At 43.3% G+C, this 19,051-nt stretch overlaps 1 protein-coding gene across 1 annotated transcript in view; it reads left to right on the plus strand.

Moving 5' to 3' along the window:
* Farp2 (FERM, ARH/RhoGEF and pleckstrin domain protein 2) overlaps nt 1-19,051 on the plus strand; it is a 104,224-nt gene that overhangs the window by 2,402 nt on the left and 82,771 nt on the right. The window contains exon 2 of the mRNA XM_021168209.3: nt 14,196-14,406. Coding sequence (XP_021023868.1) covers nt 14,224-14,406 — 183 coding nt within the window. The 5' untranslated portion in view covers nt 14,196-14,223. The remainder of the gene's footprint in view (nt 1-14,195; nt 14,407-19,051) is intronic.

Below are 19,051 nucleotides of genomic sequence, written 5' to 3' on the forward strand. Positions count from 1 at the left end.
CAATCAGGTAGTTAAGTAAACCTCTTGGCTAGTAAACATTCTTTGGTAAGCTCATTCCTGTCTGTCCCTCCTCACAGCATAACTTGAACCATTTTGATCCTGGGAAATAGGCTTTAAGTAGTTTTTAAAAAAAGATTTATTTACTTTATTTATATGAGTACACTGTATCTGTTTTCAGACACACACCAGAAGAGAGCATCAGATCCCATTACAGATGGTTGTGAGCCACCATGTGGTTGCTGGGAATTGAACTCAGGACCTCTAGAAGAGCAGTCGGTGCTCTTAACCGCGGAACCATAGTCTTTTAAGCTTAACAGTGAAATGGTGTGCACATAAAAATTAAAGTATTAAAAAGTATGTCTGAGGACATGGACAGAGTTGTGAGGGCAGGATGGTGGAAGTGATTTTGTTTTAGATTTGTGGGATTATTTCTCACTAAGCCTGGTATTTTAGTTTATTGCTACCTTTAAAAACCTGAGAATGGTTAAAGCTTGCTGCCAAGCCTGGCGACCTGCTTCAGATCCAGGGCCACTCATGGTAGGAGTTGTGTTTTGACCTCTTTGTGTGAATACTGTCAAACATCTGTGCACACACATACACAAATAAATGTAATTAAAAACCTCAGGGAAAGGGCATTCTAATGTGACAGGATACAATGATGAGCCCTGCTGTGGCTCATCTCCGCCCTCCCCCCAGCCCATTCTCATCACATCCCAAAATAAACTTCATAATGCCCCACCCTAACTTGTATAGACTTTCATCTAGTTGAACTACTAGAGCCCTGACAGCCCAGCCCCAGGCAGCTTCCTCTTCTCTCCTCTGTTGTCTTGACCTATCTGTACTCTGCCTTTCTCCTTCCTCTGTTCACACACAGGTAATGTGCCCACATTATGTGACTGGGACCGGGTCTGGCCTTGTCCCCTTGGCTGTCTTGGAACTCATAGACCACATTCCTCTTTCTCAGGAGTGCCACTATGCCCTACCCCATCTCTTGCTTCCTGTGAGACCCCATCCCACTGAGCCTGAGAGGCCACGGCAGTGATTTTTCCCCCTCTCTGTGACTGAGGTGGACAAGTGGTCGTGTGTGCTTACATAATTGTTTCCTTTTCTTGAATACACTCCTCTGTTCGAACATCACAGGATCAGGGTGGAGTTAAGGCCATCTGCAGAGGTGAGGAACTGCTAAGTCATTCGCCTCTATGAGCTGGAATTCCTTGAGCTATAAGTGTGGGGGCCCTGCCACCTGTCACAGGTAGTTTCGAGTGATAAATGACACAGTGTAAAGCAAAGGGCTTGGTCTGGGCCTCCTGGCAGTGGTGGTTACATGGAGCAGGGCAGCTACTGCTCTCTGTGAGGATTGATTAGGCTTTTCCCTTCATCCCAACTGCTCTTCCACCTGTGGAATTCCTCTGCCAGCCTCACTTTGTCTGTAATATTTACCACCATCTAACATCCCCACTGGAATATAGGGATTTTTCTCCCTTGGTAGGTCCTATATCCTTAAGCATTTAGAGTTTCTCTTTTATCAGAATAGGGGATCAATAAATGTTTGAATACAATAATGAAGTTTTGTGGAGGGGGGCAAAGTCTGATGTCAGGTACTGTGGAGCCTGAAGCATATATAATTAGAAAAGTGTAGGCAGCTCACGACACCTATAATCCCATCTCAAGAGGAATGAGACACCTTTGGTCCTGTGGGCACCTGCCCTCAAAATGCACATGCCCCCACACACTATTTAAGATAACAAATATAAGCCGGGCGTGGTGGCGCACGCCTTTAATCCTAGCACTCAGGAGGCAGAGGCAGTCGGATTTCTGAGTTCGAGGCCAGCCTGGTCTACAAAGTGAGTTCCAGGTCAGCCAAGGCTACACAGAGAAACCCTGTCTCGAAAAACCAAAAAAAAAAAAAAAAAAAAAAAAGATAAATCTTTGAAAAGAAAAATCAGGTTACAAGTAAAAGTTAATTTATTAGTAAACATGTGTCTAGTATCAGAAAAAGCACGAAGCTAGGAATGTAGCTGAGTTGGTTTCCTAGCATACACAAAGCCCTGAGTTGGATCCTTGGGGCCACTTGAACCTGACCGAGTGCCACATCCCTGTAATCTCAGGAGACAGTGGTAGAAACAGGAACACCAGAAGTCAACGCCATCAAACACAGCCTGGGATACATGAGACCCTGTTTGGGAAAAAAGGAAGGAAATATGTGGTGTAATATTACCTTGCATGTAATTCTTTTTTCTTAGCTATGTATTTTTAATTTCCTTTTCATGGCAGTGAGAAAATAGAATTCATTCATTCCTCTAGAATAGGTGATGGATTTTTATTGATAGGATACATAATTTTTACATATAGGCACATATCTAATAGTGCACAAAGAGCTTTGTGTCCCCAGGGTAAGGGGGAATAGACAGATTTTTATTCTGTTTTGCATATTAATTACATTTAATAAGGAAGAAAATACACATCTAAGGCGTATTTACAGTTGTAATTCTATATTATCACCCTGTTTTTCTGATAGGTAAGGTCTTGCACTTTGCCTTCTTTTTTTTTTTTTTTGGTATAGAATAGAGTTTATTCAGGGCATGGGGAGGGGAGTTAAGAGGGTAGCAGAGGCAGAGAAAGGCAGAGAGAAGGAGAGAGTAGAGAAATGGGGGTAGGCCATGGCCACGTGGAGAGAGGAGGGGAGGGAATTGAGAGTAAGGGGGCAAGAGGCAAGAGAAAGGCAAGAGTGTAATAGGGTAAGAGCACACTTTGTCTTCTGAGAACTGAACTCTGCCTAGTTTTAACAAATCTGTTGAAAACTTCCTCGAAAAGGACTTTCTGGCCCCTTGTATTTCAACCTTGTCTCTTTTCCACTGCCTGTGCACCTTCCATGCCACATACCAGTGGACCCTCAGATAACTAACAGTGGACCCTCAGATACCATTGGACCCTCAGATACTATTGGACCCTCAGATACCAGAGGACTCTCAGCTAGCAGTGGACCCTCTTGGGCTGCCTTAGGACCTTGTTACATAGCACTAGGGCAACACGGGGTATGAACAGCATTCTAGGAGTGCATTTCAATGTACTCGAAACTGATTATAGGAAACTTAAATGTACTTCCACCTTAATAGCTCCCAGAAATGCCAACTGCTCCTCCAAGTTCCCTTCTCAGGAGAGAATGGCACAGGTAAAGTTACATTGGACAGGTCGAACAGTTATAAGTGATTACACTCAGAATTACCTTTTGGTAAGTTTTACAGAAACATATGACCATAGGAACATTAGTTTTCTTTTTTATCATCAAATTGCTTTGATTGGGCATTTTTCCACCCTATGCTTGATGCCAAATAAATAGTAGGGTTTGGAGTGAAGGTCCTAAATGCATTTTCACTGGCCAGTGGGAATTTGTTTGGGAAGGAGGAAGTGATGTTGGAAATGAATTTATAAGACTTTACTAAATACTTTGTCTATTTCTATAAAAGTTGCAGGATTTTTCTGTAGTTGTTATTATGGAGAGCAGTGGAGAACAGACCACAATATCTGAATAACAAATCAATCTCAGTGTTAAAGGTATTTATTTATTTATTTTAGTTTTTTTGAGACAGGGTTTTTCTGTGAAGCCCTGGCTGTCCTGAACTCACTCTGTGAGTTGGTCTTGGTTGGTCTTGAACACAAGGATCCACAGGCCTCTGTCCCCCAGGCGCTGAGAGTAAAGCCATGTACCACCACACCCAACTAAAAGTATTAATTGAACTGTTTTAGAAAAACAGAACAAGAACAACTATAGCTCTTAGACAAGAGACAACATTTGTTCTTTCTCTGGAAGGTTGGCAACTATCAGAACCTTGAAGGCTATTACAGGTGTTTTCAGGAAGGTATGTGGTTTCAAAGGTAGCATACTTCCATCAGTGCAAACAGCTGGAAAGAAGAGAGAAGGGAAGGGTGGGTGAGGGAGGATCTGTATGAGGGGGTGTTAGGAGGAGGAGGCAGATGTTGGGATGTAAAGTGAATAAATAAATAAATCAATGAAAAAAGAGAGAAACCAGCGCTTTTACCCTGTCCCAGTAAGTGCCACTGTAAGTGTTTGTCCCACTGTAAGTGTTTGTCCCAGTAAGTGCCACTCTAAGTGTTTGTCCCAGTAAGTCCCACTGTAAGTGTTTGGGGTTGTTTTTAAGGTAGGGTGGGTTCATTTTGGTTCATGGTTTAAAATGCGTGATGGTGGAACTTAGTTTCTGGGAGTTGTAGGATGCACACTTCATCCTGGCCTTCCCACTCCCCACTTATTGGGTGGAGCATCAGAGTGTGTGCATGGTGCAGCTGTGGAGGGCTCTGAAAGGTAGTGGGCAGTGGAGATGAAGGCCAGAATTTGAAGAGCTTCCTGCTTTCCCCACACTGTCCCCTGGCGTGCTATCAGAATGTTCAGAACCTGGAGGTGGGCTTCAGGGAGGGAGAAGGAGAGCTACACAGAAGCTTTCTAGTTTGGGATTTAGAGAAGAGAGAGGGAAAACCCACCATTTTTCCTCTTTGCCTCTCAGTCATTCCTGTAACAGTTGCTTTTCTCCCTCTCTCTCTTCCCTCTTGGAGCTTTCTTCCCAGGCCAAATACAAGGCAGGAAATCCATGGGCAAGCAAGGCTGTGAAAACCCCACATTTCTGGCTAAAGGATTGAACAGGGATCCGTATGAACAGGGGAGTATAGTGTGGAGAGCATAGAGAGCTTGGGAAAGTTGCCTGGTAAGGTTTATGGAGTTAGAGGCTCAACACTGAGCATATGTGACTCAAACACGGAGAACTCGGGATCTGGAGAGATGGTTCAACAGATAGGAAAGCACTTCTGCTCTTCCAGAAGACCTGGGTTCAGTTCCCAAACTCCACATAGCAGCTCACAGCCATCTACAACGCCAGTTCCTAGAGATCCAGTGTGTGCTTCTGGCCTCTGCAGCTAGGTCAGACACATGTAGGATTTTACTGAAGGAATATCAGGAGCTCTGAAGTGGAGTTTGTACTGACACAGTATTCCATTGAAGACTGGATGAGACTGGCATCCTGAATCCAGCCAGGCCAGTGTCTGCTCATCAGAAGTACCAATATGCTCTACAAGACTTAAATAAGACCCACAATCCAACAGCACAGTGTTCTAAAAGTCTAGGATCTACTCCAGAGACAGTCAGAGCTGAAACCCGGGAAATGTTCACACCCAAAACACAAACTAAAACTGAAGTGATGTAAATATTGAACTGATCTGAGAATTTTAAAAATATATATTTATTTAATGTATATGTGAGTACACTGTTGATGTCTTCAGACACACTCCAGAAGAGGGTATCAGATTCCATTACAGATGGTTGTGAGCCACCATGTGGTTGCTGAGAATTGAACTCAGGACCTCTGGGAAAACAGTCAGTGCTCTTAACCACTGAGCCATCTCCCCAGCCGCCCCCCATCTGAGAATTTTGTGAATGTCAATATACTGGCTAGTCTTATGTCAACTTGACACACAGACTACATTTATTTGAAAGGAAGGGATCTTAGTTGAGAAAATGCCTCCATAAGATCTGGCTGTAAGGCATTTTCTTAATTAGTAATTGATGAGGGAGTGCCTAGGCCATTGTGGGTGGTGTGATCCATGGGTTCTATAGGAAAACAAACTGAGCAAGCCAGTAAGCAGCACTTCTCCATGGCCTCTGCATCGGCCTCTGCATCCAGGATCCTGCCCTGTTTTGAGTTCCTGTCTTGACTTGCTTCAATGATGAACAGCAATATGGAAGTATAAGCCAAATAAATCCTTTTCTCCCCAGCTTGCTTTTTTGTTATGGTGTTTTATCACAGCAATAGAAAGCTTAAGTCAAGATTGTGGCCTCTGTGGCCATTAATTTTAATTCTTAGAATCCATCCTGGAAATGTGTTATATAGTGAAGACAGATTGCAGATGTAATTTAGAGTACTAACTAATCAGCTAACACTGAGAGAGTGAGGCTTGCCGGGGTTATTCAGGTCACCCACCCAAGTGATTAGAACTCTGCAGGGATCTTTCTCCAGATGATATCAGGAGAGAGGGTTAGAAACAAGGGTTTTCAGTGTGCTCATCCTCCTTTAGAAGGGACAAGGAGTCAAGAATGCAGGTGGCTTGTTGGTGTACCTGAGGGAAAACCTGAACCTACAGTACTTGCCTCGTGCCTGTGGAGCCCACCACAAAAAGAGGGGGGTTTGGGTTTTTGTTTATACAGTTTTGTTTTACATAAAATTAGAACATCTAGTAGTTGTCTAAAGCACCAAGTGAAGGAAATGATGAATCTATCTGATGTCAGATACTCAAACAACTAGGGAGTGAATATAAAGCTGTAAGGTTGATAAATACCAGTTATGTCCAAGGAAATGTCATTGGACCAGTTGTCTTGTGTTTTCTGTGGCGTTTGTCTGAATGAAGGTAGTCTGCCCCTCTGTAGCTACCGCTGGCCACGCCCAGGTAGGAGGCCTGTGGTCACAGAGCTTCATGAGGCGTGTTTATTTTGGACTGATAAGTACTATAAATTAGCTTACTTCAAAAGCACATCAGCTTTCAGTTTATTTTCCTATTGAGCTGCTTATAACAGTTTAGGATCAGCGGCGGAGTTGGAACTAGATCCTGTGTGGGATGCTTCTAAAATTTTCCTCCAGGCACCTGGTGGACTCGTTCCAACAGATGTCTGCCTCATGCTGGATTTTGTTGTGTGTGCACATCATGGGCACACATACTCACTCATATGTGTGAATATGTGTTGACTTCAGGTGTCTTCATCACTTCCAGTTTATTTTTTGAAACAGTGTCTCTTACTAAATGTGGTGGCTTGAATGAGAACGGCCCCAAAGCTCATGTATATGAATACTTAGTTCATGGTTAGTGGACTCTTTTGAAAAGATTACAATGTGTGTGTAGGCATTTTGGAAGAGGTGTGTCACTTGGGGTGTGTTTGAGGTTTCAAATGACTCTCCTAGTGTTTCTTGCTCTTTCTGCATCCTTTCAAGATATAAGCTTTCAGCTGTCCCTGTCCCGGTGTCTTTGTTCTGCCATCATGGACTGTAGCTCTCTGAAACTGTTAGCCCCAAATTCTTTTATAAGTTGCCTTGGGTTTGTTTGTTTGTTTGTTTGTTTGATCACAGCAGTAGAAAAATGACTAAGAAACTAAACGTATAGCTCACAAATTAAGCAAGACTGGTATGCCAGCAACTCCAAGGATCTGCCCACCTCAGCCGGCCTGGCACCGAGATTACAGGCACAGTTGTGTGTGGGTCCTGGTGATCCAAGCTCATGTCTTTATGCTTGTGCAGCAAGCACCTTTCCCACTGCGCTATTTTCCCAGCTCTTCTGTGGCCTCTTAAAGTCCTAATAATCTACCAACATGAGAAGTTTTTCACAGATCTCCCTGAGGCTTGAGGTGCCAGTGTGTGCTGGTAGGTTCACTTGTCTGCATTTGCACTCCAGGTGAGGGGATGACTCCAGGTGAGGGGATGGCTCCAGGTCAGGGATGACTCCAGCTGTGGTTCCTGTGATTCTGAGGCCATGTCAGCTTCCCTCTGGCAGTGCAACTGTGTCTAGAGAGGAGGTGTATAGGAAGGGTGTGGATGTTCACTCCTGCCCGTCTGCCTAGCTAGCTGTTTCTCGTAAGTTCTTTGAACCTTGCCCTGCAGTATAAAACCCTGACATTGTTTTTCAGTTTCCCCATACTGATTAACTTGCTTAGTTACTTTTGTTTTTAACTAGTTGTTCTTATAGAATGAGGGCCCGTTTCTTGCAACACTGCAGTAGTGTAGGCCAACGTTGAGGACCTGGGTAGTAGTCCCTTATCATCAGCTATGAAAATTAATTCCAGTGAGACGGCTCAGCCCATAAAAGCACTTGTTGAATTCCATCCTTGGGACCCACATGGAAGAATGAGAGAACCTACGCTCACAAGTTGTCCTATGACCTACACACACACACACACACACACACACACGCTGTGTTACAGATATGTCCATTCACGTACTCATAAACATAAATGTTTTTATTTTTTAAGTTCATAACATTTAGTGGATTTTAGGCCTGTTGGGTGAATTTCATGAATATGATAAGTATTATATTCTGTCCTGTTTGGTTAGGCAGCAAAGAAGTTTGCCTCTCAGTTCTCTCATATGGACCCAGGGTTTCAAAGAAGGCAGATGCCCACTGACCATCAGAGGTTAGTCACCTCCTCTCTGTGGACAGTAGACTTTGTTCAGAGAGAACAAGAATCTTGACAATCAGATTGAGGCTCAAAGCTGACCCTGTCACTTCTGAGTTAAGTGTTCCGTGGTAGCCCCTTTTTATTAATTTACTGTCTTAGCGCAGTTTTAGCGCAGTGCTTTCTTACACACATTCCATTCTAAACATCCCCCACTGTCAGCACCCTTACCAGAGTAGACATCTGCTACATCACCACCACCCCCAAAGCCGTTGCCAACTTTTAAGCTGAATTTTCCAGCTGTAGGAAAGGACATGTCATAGGGATTTTAAAATTATTATTTTAAAATGGGAACATAACCAAAGCAGCCAAACTTGTAGTGAATGCTACAAAATGGTGGAAATTGTTTCCAGCTACTGGAGATATTTTTAGGAGTGCAGACTCCAAAGCATTTCGTTCACATGGAAAAACAGATGAGAAACTTGCTGGAGTTCCCTATAGATTGCTGGTTCTCTGCACTGCTTTTCTGTGGACTTCTGGGTTGATGCTCCAGCAAGTAACCTAGGCAGAGCAGACGCTGACAATAGGCTCCCAGAACTGCTGTGGTCTTGCTGTGTTTCTGCCTAGCCTTAATATTTATTTATAAGCACACAAAGCAAAATAAAGTTCATTCGGGTTAGGTCATACCTTACATAAGGCAGATTCAGACACCCCCCCCCCCAACACACACACACATACACAAAATTGCTGCTCAAGTCAGATAAGAGCAAATGGTGATTCTGCAGCAAGAGCCCAGCTGTTTGCTGCTTCTGAAGGCAGTGGAGAGATCAGAGATGAAGGTTAGCCAGTGTTCACAGCACAGGGATTGACTACCAGTTTTCTATCAAGTTCTTTACTTATAATCTCTCCTAAACTTAGTAATATCCTGAGCCTCAAACGCTTAACCTTACGTCTCTGTTTTGTCTTGAGGCTGAGCACTTGTTAAGCTGTAGTTCATGCTGCATTACTGTTGCTGAGCTGCAAACAGATTTGTGTTAGAAGTTGCAGCAGAGTGCCTCCAGGTCAGTTCTTATCCAAAAGCCCACACACACCTCCTAATCCTTTCCAAAGAGTCCACTGACCAGGAACTAAGTATTCAAATACATGAGCTTTAGGGCCGTTCTCATTCAAGCCACCACATTTAGTAAGAGACAGTTTTAAGAAAATAAACTGGAAGTGATGAAGACGTATGAAGTCAACATATATTCACACATACGTGTATGCGTTTGTATGAATAAGAGTGTCTTAGGACACTGGGTCTCAGCTGCTGCTCTGCGAATGACCTACTTTGAGCCAAATGAAAAGACAAAGGTCAGTGTGTGAACTTGCAGAGGTGTCCCTAGTGGGACACATAGTTCAGGAGAGCTTAGAGAGCCCTCAAGCTCTTCTGTGTCTTTTGTTCTTATGGCAATGAACTCATTAATGTTAAATGAAAAGTTACAGCTGGGATAGAGCTAAGCTATTTTAAATATATCTTTATTGAGTAAAAAAAAATATATATAACATGAACTTATGGCTTAATTTTGTAGGGTTTCCTAAAGATTTGTTTTATATATGTGTCACATGCTCATGCAGGTGCCTTTGGAGGCCAAAAGAGGGTGTTTGATTCCCTGAAACTAGAGTTACAGGTGGTTGTGAGCTTCTTGATGTGAGTGCTAAGAACTGAGCCCAGGTTCTCTGCAAGAACAGCAAATGCTCTCAACCACTGAGCCATCTCTCCAGCTCCTTTGTTTTGTTTTGAGACAGTGTGTTTAAGAGCATTTCTATTTGCAGAGGACCTGGGTTTGGTTGCCAAGCACCCACATGGCAGCTTACAACTGTCCATAACATGTCTCAGGGAGCCAGTGCCCTCCTCAGGAATCAGACATGCATATGGTACACAGACATACATACAAGGAAAACATTCATATGCAAAATAGATCTTTAAAAGAAAAGGAAAGGAGGGAGGGAGGCAAGCTTGCTGCTCTTGCAAGAGGACCCAGGTTTGACTCCTGGCACCCCCATGATGGTTCACAACCATCTCTAACCTCAGTACCACAGGACCCAGTGCTTTCTTTTGACCTCTAGACTCCTATAGACATGTGGCACACATGTGTATGTGTGCACACACACATAAACATAAGAAATGTAAGGTAGGGACTGGCCCAGAGAGGTAGCTTAGTGATAGAGAGCACTCATTAAGAGACAGAGTCTCACTGTGTGGCCCAGGCTGGTTAAGAGCACTTGTTAAGAGGCAGTCTTACTGTGTAGTCTTGGCTGGCCTTGTAATCATCTGCCTCAGCCTCCTAGATGATGCGTATCATGTGTGTGCACCACCACACTGTGTGGCTTAATGATGTATAAAGTGAATACTGTCTGCCCTAGGAGTGCTTACTCTGTGCCCTGTCTGAGTGAGCTGGTAGTAGCTTCCTTTGCATTTTCTTTTTACATTTTTTCCATCTTAGTGTATACTTCTAGGCCCTGTTGTTGTCCTTGTTCATTTTCTTAGAACTGTATGGTTAGATGGAGCTATTTTATTAAAAATACAATAGAAAACCTGAAGAAGTTTCCCTCTAAACATATTTAGAAGCTGAGCCCATTGTCATGTTCCCATGACCCAACACTTGGGAAGCCGAGGCAAGAGGATGGACTGAACCATGAGCCAGGGATGTAACAATACCCTGTCTGTAAATAAGTACACATAAAAGTAAGTGAAAACTGTGTAGAAAAAGAAATTAGGTAAATAGCCTGTAACCTGTGTTTTGACTTTCTCTATTTTCAGAGTTGTAGCCTTTCTTAAGGGAAGGTTGGCTGTGGTAACCAAAGGAAAACACACACCTTGTTTCAGAAGAACTAACTTCAGTCAGCCATCACTGTAACAGGCTTCCTGAGTAAACAACTGCAGGGAAGAGAGAAACCTTTATTTTGTATCACTTTCAGGTTTAGAGCATATTCACTTCCCCATTGCTTCTGGGTCCATTCATGATGAAACAGAACGTCATGGCAGGGAGCATGTGGTGGGGTAAAGCGGCTGACCTCATCAGAGGTAGAGAGACCCTGACTTGCACTGACCTACATCCTGCAAGTAGGCCCTAAGGCAGTGCTTCATAGAGTCATCTTAATGATAATGATGTGGGAACTAACTCTCTCAAGTGTTGCCTGTTGCCTCAGTCTTCAGTCTGACATACTGTAGTGTAGACAGTGAAAATGCTTTAAGGCCACTGATACTAAGTAACTACATAGCTGGCAGAAGAGTGAGATCTAGGCCTGCCTTCAAGGAGCCTCCAAAGACAGGAGAGCTTCCAAAGAATGGTAGGTCACACACAGCTAACTGACTTTCACATGGAAGCAGCTGGTTTAGTCCTTGGTTTGAACTGGCTTTATACAGGAATTGAGATGGGAAATTAACTTGACACCATTATGCACCACTTCATCATTTTGCTCCTTCAAACATTATATTTTGTTTTTTAAATATCTTATTCCTGTGCATGTGTGTGGATGCGCGTGTACAGGCACACTTGTGGAGGTCAGAGAACAGCTTTCTGGAGTCAGTTGTGTGCCTGCACCTTGTGAGTCCTGGGATGGAGCTCAGGTCATCATGCTGCATCAAGAGCCGTTACTTGCTTAGCCTTCTCACAGTTCCTCACATTGTGCCTCCTTAGCAAAGTGGGTGTGCAGAGCACTTCCCAACCAAGACCCTTGTGGGATGTGGTTTGAAGAAGGAGTTGTTTGGCAGTGAGTCATGAAGAAACTTTTCAAATGTAATTGAAAGGCTACAAGATCCTTTGTTTGGTTTGCCTTGATACTAAGATAAGCATGCAGATAGTAAAGGACCCTCTGTAATGGTTCGCATAGGAGGGGATGGGTTGTTTGTTTTCTTGGTGCTTTACTCAGACCCTTGTCCTGCGCAGAGTCCTTATTCTGCCACTGAGCTACAGTCGCAGCCCAAGTGAGATCAATTCTTTAAAAGTTACTACACTTAGCAGAAGACATTTGCAAAGTGATTTAAGAGACATCAGTAAGTTTTACAGATTACATTCTTTATTGGTTAAACATCTGGTGTCTGTGTCTCACTTCCACCACTTTGCCCTGTATCTTTTGTTATATGGTGTTTTATTGTTAAATGTTTTTCTTGTTTTATTTTGGTCTTTTTTTTTAAAGCAAGTTCTCACTATGTGAACCAGGCTGGCCTCAAACTCACAGAGCCTCTACCTCCCGTGCTCTTCTCCTGCCCATCTCTGCCTCCCTCCTGTGCTCTCCTGCCTCGCCAGTTTGTTTTTGTTTTTGTTGGTGTTTGTTGTGTTGCTTTAGAGATGGTTTCCTATAGACCAAGCTGGTCTAGAACTTTCTTTTTTTTTTTTTTTAAAGATTTATTTATTCATTATATGTAAGTACACTGTAGCTGTCTTCAGACACTCGAGAAGAGAGAGTCAGATCTTGTTATGGATGATTGTGAGCCATCATGTGGTTGCTGGGATTTGAACCCAGTACCTTTGGAAGAGCAGTCAGTGCTCTTAACCACTAAGCCATCTCTCCAGCCCCCGGTCTAGAACTTTCTATGTAGCCTCGGAAGATCTTGAACTTAGAGCCATCCTCCTGCGTGCTAGAATTAGGTGTGTGCTCCACCTGGGTTTTGTGCTGCTGGGGATTGAACTCAGGACTTTGTTCATGCTAGGCATGCACTATCATAACTGAGCCACATCCCTACCCCTTTATTTTCTTTAATTTGATTTTTGAACATAAATAATATTCTTTTTTTTTAATGGTTTTAGAGCTTTATTGTAGAAAGGCAGGGAGAAAGGAGAGAAGGTGGAGAGAGAGAGGCCGGCCATGGCTGCGTGGAGAGAAGGGGGAAGAGAGAGAGAAGGAAAGAGAGGTAAAAGCTTAGAGAACATAAATAATATTCCTAAGAAGGGAAATTTCCATAAGTAGTAAATCCTTTAGTACAGGAAAAAGCAGTCTTAGGAGATTCTAGTTGATATTTAGCTTGGTCTGTGTTAAAAACAGTGAGGAAATTACAGATTAGACTTAACAGCTTTAAGCTGGGCTTTTCCTTTAGTGCAGTAGGGAGGACTGAAAACGACCCTGACCCCCTTACCTTTGAGTCATCTGTTAAATGGTCTACATAGAGATAACAGTGCTTTTGAGGTGGGGCACGATTTGAGAATAACCTGGGGCAGATGTGTGCATTCACCAGGTCCTTCTCTGGGCTGTCATTTGGTGCCATACACAGATTTCCTCCTGAATGACCTGTGGAAACTGACCTACCCTAGAAAATGCAAGGAGCACAAAGCTGACAAAGTCAGTGTGGCTGTTTTCACGTACTTTAGCTTCATCCCTAGTAGTGCTCTTGCACACTGAGCCAGGGTAAGGACAGGTCCATTGATGCTTCAGGCTACTGTGAAGATGCCAGACACATGTGGATGCTATCCTGTTACTTTTACTAGAAAGCACTTGGACCAAATGGGTAGCACACATGACTGGGCTGAAGGCGGGGGACATGCTGGGTATTGAGCAGTGCTAGAACAAGAGATAGCCATAGGGTTTTTCCTTCTCCCAGGTGAGTGGTAATTATGTCACTCTGTTAATCTCTGTGCCTAGCTCAGAGCACCTTGGAAATATCATTAGAGTTTTTTTTTTTTTCATTTTGTGCTACAACTGTATGTATAGGAGAAAAAAACCTTTTTTACTTTTTTTTTTTTTTTGGGGGGGGGTTTCAAGACAGGGTTTCTTTGTATAGCCCTGGCTATCCTGGAACTCACGCTGTAGACCAGGCTGGCCTCGAACTCAGAAATCCACCTGCCTCTGCCTCTCAAGTACTGGGATTAAAGGCGTGTGCCACCACTGCCTGGCAAACTTTTTTTTATGTTCCGTATTTTATTGCAATTTAAGACTCACGGAAGTTATTACAATACATGATATTGTAGGTTCCTATGAACCCAGTGATTTTTTTAACCATCTAAAAATTGTTATAGTTATTATAATATAGTTATTTAGTGTGTTTTTGTTTTAGTGTTTTCTTCACTTTCAACTAATGAAGAATGGGAGAGATAGAAGGAACATACAGAGCTTTACCAACTTCAGGGACACGCTTGGGTGGCCAGACCGCCATTGGAGTGAGTACCCTGGAGCCAGAGCAGAGCCTGTCACCCAGGATGCAGGAGAAGCACATGCGCATCAGAGTGAAGCTGCTGGACAGCACTGTAGAGTTATTTGACATCGAGGTAAGAAGCATGGGTTTTAAGGGATATTTCCTTCTACAGTGAAATAGTTCTGTACCAGATTCCTGTAAGAGGTTATGCTGTGTATTTATTCAAGTAGCCAGAAGTTGCTTTGATGACTATCCAGCAGTCTTTGGAAATAGTAAATCTAAGTTAACTTTCAGCTACAATTCTGATAGGATCCATTGTTTATATTCTGTTTGCTTGTTTGTTTGTTTGCTTATATTTTGGTCTTTTGGATTTTAAAGACAGGTTTCTCTGTCTGAGGAAGTCCTGGCTGTAGATCAGGCTGGCCTCAGACTCAAAGGGATCTCCCTGCCTCTGCCTCCCAAGTGCTGGTATTAAAAGCGCATGGAGCAACCACTTGGCTCCATTCTTTTGTTTTAAGAGGTTGGCTAAAGGAGACAAACTGTGACCAAACTGCTTTGACTCTTACCTTCTACATTCTTCCACATAGGTGGCTGGGCTTCTGGTATTTCCTTAAAAGATGCTCTGTGGCCTCAATGTGTGTCAGCATACCTGTCTGAGCAGAGACTCAGTCTTTCTGCTCAGGATGCTGGTACAAGTACTGAATAAGCACTAGGAAGAAGGCACGTGGATGGTGTTACACAGCCAGAGGTGACATCAGTATGTAGTGTACAGTGAGGGCCTCATGCCGAAAGGGAGTGTGCAGGAAGCCTTACAGTGGGAATTAGTGTCTAGCAAAAATCTTAGGTGGATAGGGAGAGTGGGCCTGACATCCTGGGGCAATGTACAGTGAACTTGACATTGGAAGGTGCTATCCAGTAAGGGTCTGACACCTGGATACAGTCTATAGTGACATTGGAAGCAGTGTGCAGTGGAGAGTGTAATGTCAAAAGTGGTGCACAGTGAGTGCTGACATTCAGAGAGAGTTTACATGGTTAGTGCAGAACTTGTTCAGGTTTAACAGTAATGTTTTTGTTTAGAAGCAGAATCTTGTTGCCCAGACTGGCCTTGAACTCTATGTAGCTAAGAATGATTTGTAACTACAAATATTCTACTTGTCAGTATATACTACCATTTGGTTCTAATAATGTTGCTTATGAATACTCATGTAAAAGATTTTGGCCCTGGACAAGGAAGCCAAATTACATCATCTGGTAACTCCCCAGGTTTAGTCTTGTGAGGACTCACCAATTTGCTTTCTTTCAAAAGCCATTGTGGTACTGCTTTTTGTTGCCATCAGCAGTGTTAGGGGTTCTGATTTCTCCACATTCCTCTTTGAACTTTCATTTCCAGCCATCCTAGTAGGTGTGGCAGTTAGGAAATTACTCCTGAGGCAGAGTGTGAGGATAGAGTGAGTCAGAGAGGGTGAGTCCTGATGCCGACCCGAGTCAGCACAAGCAAAAAGGGCCTCCCCAGTGCAAGAACGTGAGGAGCAGGGGCAACAGCAAGACCAAAAGCCAGTTTGCCGCTCTGCTGTAAAGTCCCCAAGAGGGGGCACTGGACAAGGACAAAGCTTATTTGTATGATTTTAAACCTTCCTAGTTTTATCTAGAGATGTTATGCAGGCTTGTAGAAGAGAGAACTGAGCTGACCCCTGTGATTCTGTCTGTCTGTCTGGTTTTGACTTGGTTTTGAGTCACAGTTTTAGTCTGTAGCCCAGGTTGGCATAAAACTCACTGCATGTATAGTCCAGGCTGACCTCAAACTCAAGTATAGTATTAAACAGTTATTTAACACAGCAGTAAACAAGGTAGTGTGCACCTGTGCCCAGCACTCAGGAGGCTAAGGTAGAAGTACCATAAGTTGGAGATTAGCCTGAGCTACAGAGTGAGACTTAAAAGAAAATGTCATCCTCTATTGTAGCCACTCCCACTCATCAGAGTTCTTTCTTACTTTTTCTTAATAAATGGACATTTTGTGTTCTTGTCCAAATTTCCATACACTTCTTGGGCTTGAGATGGTGAACTCAGAAGCCACCTGCTCAGGGAGACTTTGGTGGCTGTTGCTTATCTACAACCCCAGAACCCTGAGTTAAGCCCAGCAAGAGCCATGAAGAGCTCCGTCACACACAAAGCATCCATCCCATTTGGAAGTCCCCCAAATTTAATACAGCCAAGGTGTCTGTGGGTACCTAGAACACCTACACTTAAATATTCTCAGAGGTCCAGTGGAATCTAAGAATATCAAAATACTGAAAGAGACATCACAGCAAAGTTTACAACGTGCCTCTAAGAGGCACTGTCTTAGAAGACTCAGAATGTGGTTCCTGCCCCTCAGGAAGAGCATGACTGCAGCCTCTGTTATATGACAGGTTTCTACGAATCCACACAAGTCCCCCAAACACTTTCTTTTTCTTTTTCTTTTTTCTTTTTTCTTTTTTCTTTTTTCTTTTTTCTTTTTTCTTTTTCTTTGTTTCTTTGTTTTTTGTTTTGTTTTGTTCTGTTTTTTTGAGAGAGGGTTTCTCTGTATAGTCCTGGCTGTCCTGGAACTCACTTTGTAGACCAGGCTGGCCTCGAACTCAGAAATCTGCGTGCCTCTGCCTCCCAAGCAGTGGGATTATGGGATTAAAGGTGTGCTTGGCCCCAAAACACTTTCTTGTTCTTGTTGGCATTTTTTTTTTTTGATTTTTAATGTTTTTATTACATACCCTACCCACCCATTCCCATTCTTTTGGCCCTGGCATTCCCCTATATTGGGGCATATAAAGTTTGCAAGTCCAATGGGCCTCTCTTTCCATTGATGGCCGACTAGGCCATCTTTCGATACATATGCAGCTAGAGACAAGAGCTCCGGGGTTCTGGTTAGTACATCATGTTGTTCCAACAATAGGGTTGCAGATCCCTTTAGCTCCTTGGGTACTTTCTCTAGCTTCTCCATTGGGAGCCCTGTGATACATCCAATAGCTGACTGTGAACATCCACTCCTGTGTTTGCTAGGCCCCGGCATCGTCTCACAAGAGACAGCTATATTTGGGTCCTTTCAGCAAAATCTTGCTATTTTTTTTTTTTTTTTTTTTTTTTTTTTTGGTCTTTTTGAGACAGGGTTTCTCTGTATAGCCCTGGCTATCCTGGAACTCACTTTGTAGACCAGACTGGCCTCGAACTCAGAAATCCGCCTGCCTCTGCCTCCCGAGTGCTGGGATTAAAGGCGTGCGCCACCACGCCCGGCTTCTTGTTGACTTTTTATGTTCTTAATATTTCAACAAACATGATCAGATTATCTGTGAAAAAAATCATCTTTTCTTTTTTAATCACTGTGCCTTTTATTGTAATATTACATTGATTTTAACTTCCAATGCTGTGCTAAACACACATGTTGAGAGAAGATACTGTTGTCTTAATCTTAAAGCAAAACACTTATAACTTCATCCTTAAGTATATTGTTTGAGCTGGGCGGTGGTGGCGCACGCCTTTAATCCCAGCACTTGGGAAGCAGAGGCAGGCGGATTTCTGAGTTCAAGGCCAGCCTGGTCTACAGAGTGAGTTCCAGAACAGCCAGGGCTATACAGAGAAACCCTGTCTTGAAAAACCAAAAAAGTATATTGTTTGCTGTTGGTTTTTCATCCTTCCTAGTGAAGTGAGAATTCTTTCCTCTTTAAAACCACGTTAAACTTTCCAAATTAGTGCACAGATTGAAGTGATCACTTGTTTTTCTTTATTAATTCATGTATTAAAACAGGGTCTCACTCTGTCTTAGTCAGAGTTTCTATTCCTGCACAAACATCATGACCAAGAAGCAAGTTGGGGAGGAAAGGGTTTATTCGGCTTACACTCCCATGCTGCTGTTCATCACCAAAGGAAGTCAGGACTGGAACTCAAGCAGGTCAGGAAGCAGGAGCTGATACAGAGGCCATGGAGGGATGTTCTTTACTGGCTTGCCTCCCCTGGCTTGCTCAGCCTACTCTCTTATAGAACCCAAGACTACCAGCCCAGGGATGGTCCCACCCACAAGGGGCCTTTCCCCCTTGATCACTAATTGAGAAAATGCCTTACAGTTGGATCTCATGGAGGCATTTCCTCAACTGAAGCTCCTTTCTCTGTGATAACTCCAGCTGTGTCAAGTTGACACAAAAATAGCCAGTACACACTCTATTACTCTGGCTGGCCTAGAGCTCACTATATAGACCAGGTTGGCCTTAAACTTGGAGGCCTGCCTGCCTCCTGAGTGCTGGGACAAAAGTCATGCATCCCTGCAGCCTGGTCATTTGCTTTTCATTTATTCTGTTGGTATTATGAATTATGTTGCATAGTTTTAAAATATTAAATCAATATTTTGTGTTTTACCTGTATGACTGAATCTATTATATCAGTCTTCTGGAGGAGTTCTGCCACAAAGCTTACAAGGGAATACTTGCTCTGTACCTTTCTTATAATGCCATGGCCTCGTTTTGGTATTTGGCTAATCCTAGGCTAGGTAACTGATTTAGTCTTCTTATTCCCCTCAGTTGCTGTTTAGAATCCAGCCATACTTTGCTGGTCAGAGTTTTTGCATACCAGTTACATATCAGGAGGACCCATGCTAGTTTCAGCTGGCCTTTCATCATTGCCCTTCTTGCCAACCTATTGCCAAGAGCTGAAGGCTGCAGCTTCAAGTCATGCTTCACCTGTTCACTTCTCAGTCTTTGCCATCACACCAGTCATCTGGTCGCAGCCTTTCAATGGCTTCTTCTTGTCTTCTTGCA

This window comes from Mus caroli, unplaced genomic scaffold (genome assembly GCF_978045245.1).
Source record: "Mus caroli unplaced genomic scaffold, Mus_caroli_1 scaffold_1, whole genome shotgun sequence".
In the NCBI taxonomy this organism is placed as follows: Eukaryota; Metazoa; Chordata; class Mammalia; order Rodentia; family Muridae; genus Mus; species Mus caroli.